Source organism: Bidens hawaiensis, unplaced genomic scaffold (assembly GCF_021521415.1).
Source record: "Bidens hawaiensis isolate Kalapana, Puna unplaced genomic scaffold, B.hawaiensis_p1.1 tig00066623_1, whole genome shotgun sequence".
NCBI classification, from domain to species: domain Eukaryota; kingdom Viridiplantae; phylum Streptophyta; class Magnoliopsida; order Asterales; family Asteraceae; genus Bidens; species Bidens hawaiensis.
Window position 1 is genome coordinate 25,029 of NW_027506601.1, and position 2,702 is coordinate 27,730.

Sequence of the window (2,702 nt, forward strand, 5' to 3'; positions counted from 1 at the left end):
TTAAAAATCGGTATTTTACTTATATCGGATTGGATTAAAACATGGTACAACCGGTTAAATCGGGTTATGCCGGGAGGTTCAACCAGTTGAATAATTTACCTTATAATTATCTATAAATTTAAATTTAATACAAAAATAACCCAAAACTAAATGATTTCATAACAAAAAATAATCAAAAGGTTAATCCATATTAAAAAAAAATAATGCAAAAGCACTCAAATTTTAAAAAATAATCCTAAAGTTTACACGTTTGAATGTTAATTGTTGGGTTAAAAGTAATGTTGTAAAAATATGGGCTACGAATATCAAAAAATTCTCGGACTTAAAAACCGGTTTGCCGGTAAAAACTGGTACTTTAGACAAAAACCGCAGGTACGATGTTTAAGCAAACCGACCAAAAATACCAGACTCAATATACCGACCTGGTGTGTGAAATCCGGTTTAACCGGTTCAACCTGCCGGTTTGAACCGGTTTTTAAAACACTGCTTGCACTTCTATGTAATTTGCCAATTTGATACTAGACATTTCTTTGGCATCTACGGGTTTATATAGCTTATAAAAAATCACGCAGAACTTCAGATTTGAACCATGGTGTAATGTATCACGAGATTATTTATATTCTATTCGGAATGAATACCGTTATAAATTGTCACCGCTGCAGCATCGCACGGGTTTCTTGCTAGTTCTATATATATATATGTGTGTATGAGAATTGGAGAGAGAGAAAAATAACACATGGTCCCACCAAAACCTCGCATAGCGCCGGTCTTCGTGAGTCCCCACCACCACCACCACCACCACCACCACCATTGAACGCCCATTCAAAAGCGCCCCTCGACGGTGTTCAAACCCAACCCCGCCCCATGAGTGCCCCCTTAACGCACATAACGATCCGTCTTAGAGCATTTATCATATAATGATTTGGTGTTTATAATATGTTTGTAGTTTATTAATAAAATTGTGTTATTAAATGTAAATATATTATCTAAAACAAAAGATAAGCATATATATGACATAACAAAATAATAAAAAAATATATATTTAATGATATGTTTGATACAAATATAATGGTAACAATAAAAAGGTAAAATAGTATAACTTATAACAAGTTTCTAAAACAAGAAATGCCAAATGAACGTGACTCCAGAGGCAACAATAACAAATGGCGAATTTACATAAGTAGAAGCAACAAATGATGGAGTTAGAGTGGGAGGACTGTCTGCATCGGTCGGAACTCCAGAGTCCACACCGGTAGATGGTGGTGTTAACGTTGGCATTGTATCGGATTCAGGGGCCAATGGTGGTGACAAAGCCGGTGTTGTGTTTGACTCAGGTGTCGTGTTTGGCGACGAGGCCTCTGGGACAGTAGATGTACTTCCGGGAGATGGAGCTATGTCTAATGTAGCCGGACCTGTAATTATATTGGTATGATCAGCAACAACGCAACAAATTACTCATGTAAACAAACAAAATAAAATTCAGTGGGTTTATTTATTCAGAATAGAAGACAATTATCCATTTGATCAAATTATTCACTTATCTATAATTTATCGTGTATTAAATAATGTATATAACGAAATTTTACTTTACTAGCTAGGTTAGAAACCCACGGGTTGAATAAAAGAAAATTGCATTATTAGTTGAAATTATTTTTCTTAATTTTGCAAGTTGTATATTTATTAGTTACGGATGAAATGCAATGTGAAATAACCAAGAAAAAGTAGGTTGCACTCTCAAGATTGTAACATGTGAAAACGTTACTTATAAATTAGATACATAGATAGATAAGTGAAAATTTAATTTAATATTTGATTTAAAATAATTTAGAATAAAATGTTACTTGCTATATATGTTTTTAAAAAAATGATACATACATAGGATGTGAGGAGGGTTAAAATTATCCTAATTTTATGTATATTTTAGTTCTACAAATTTTGTATTGTGTAACTTGATATTCGTCTATAAGATTTAAATTACAATAAATAACATGTACCTGGTGCGGGAATAGGTGATCCTGCAGGAGCTGCAATTTCAAAATATAAATATTAATATTTAGTAAAAGATTTCTATAACAAGTAACATGAACACAAAACGTCTAGTGGCAATCTAGTAATCTACTAACCTTTACACTGAACAGGCACACCGGACATCCTACAAATACGTGGTAGAGAAATGGCTAGGGTGCGGTTTATGGGGATTTGGAAGGGTACACTCCCCGTTACAAGGAGACAGAGACAATCCATACCGCGACCAGTGAGGTCCTTGAGTGAATTGCAACAGCTGGATGTTGGTGTTGAAGCTCCGTTGGCGGTGCTATTGGTTAAAAAGTTCAAACATGGTGTAAAGCTGGTGATCAGTGAAGCTGAGCATGGTGTATTAATCGGTGTATTAGTTGGTGTATTAATTTGTGAGTAGACCAATGGAACCTTTAAACATAGTGCCAAGACCAACGTTAAAACAAAGCATCGAAAATCCATGTTTGTAGCTTATGGTTGATGATGGTGAAAACCGATGGAGACGGTGGTGGTGATGGATAAAGAGGAGGGAAGAGAATGAATTTATAGATGAATAAGTCATTTGAAGTGAGTTGACATGGTAGCTATGAAGTTCAACTAACTTGCAAAAGACCTTTTGAATTTCTTGAATATATATTTTTGTTTGGTGACCAACCTAAAACAATAGATCAAACATTCCTCCACGT

The 2,702-nt window shown here is 34.7% G+C and overlaps 1 protein-coding gene across 1 annotated transcript; it reads right to left on the reverse strand.

The window, feature by feature from the left end:
* Positions 1-1,113: 1,113 nt before the first annotated feature.
* LOC143618260 (uncharacterized) lies at positions 1,114-2,478 on the reverse strand. Its single transcript, XM_077090544.1, has 3 exons — positions 2,124-2,478; positions 1,995-2,024; positions 1,114-1,412 (listed from the first exon to the last, which is right to left on the reverse strand). Exons 1-3 carry the CDS (start codon positions 2,476-2,478, stop codon positions 1,114-1,116), a joined length of 684 nt encoding a protein of 227 aa, XP_076946659.1.
* Positions 2,479-2,702: the final 224 nt, after the last annotated feature.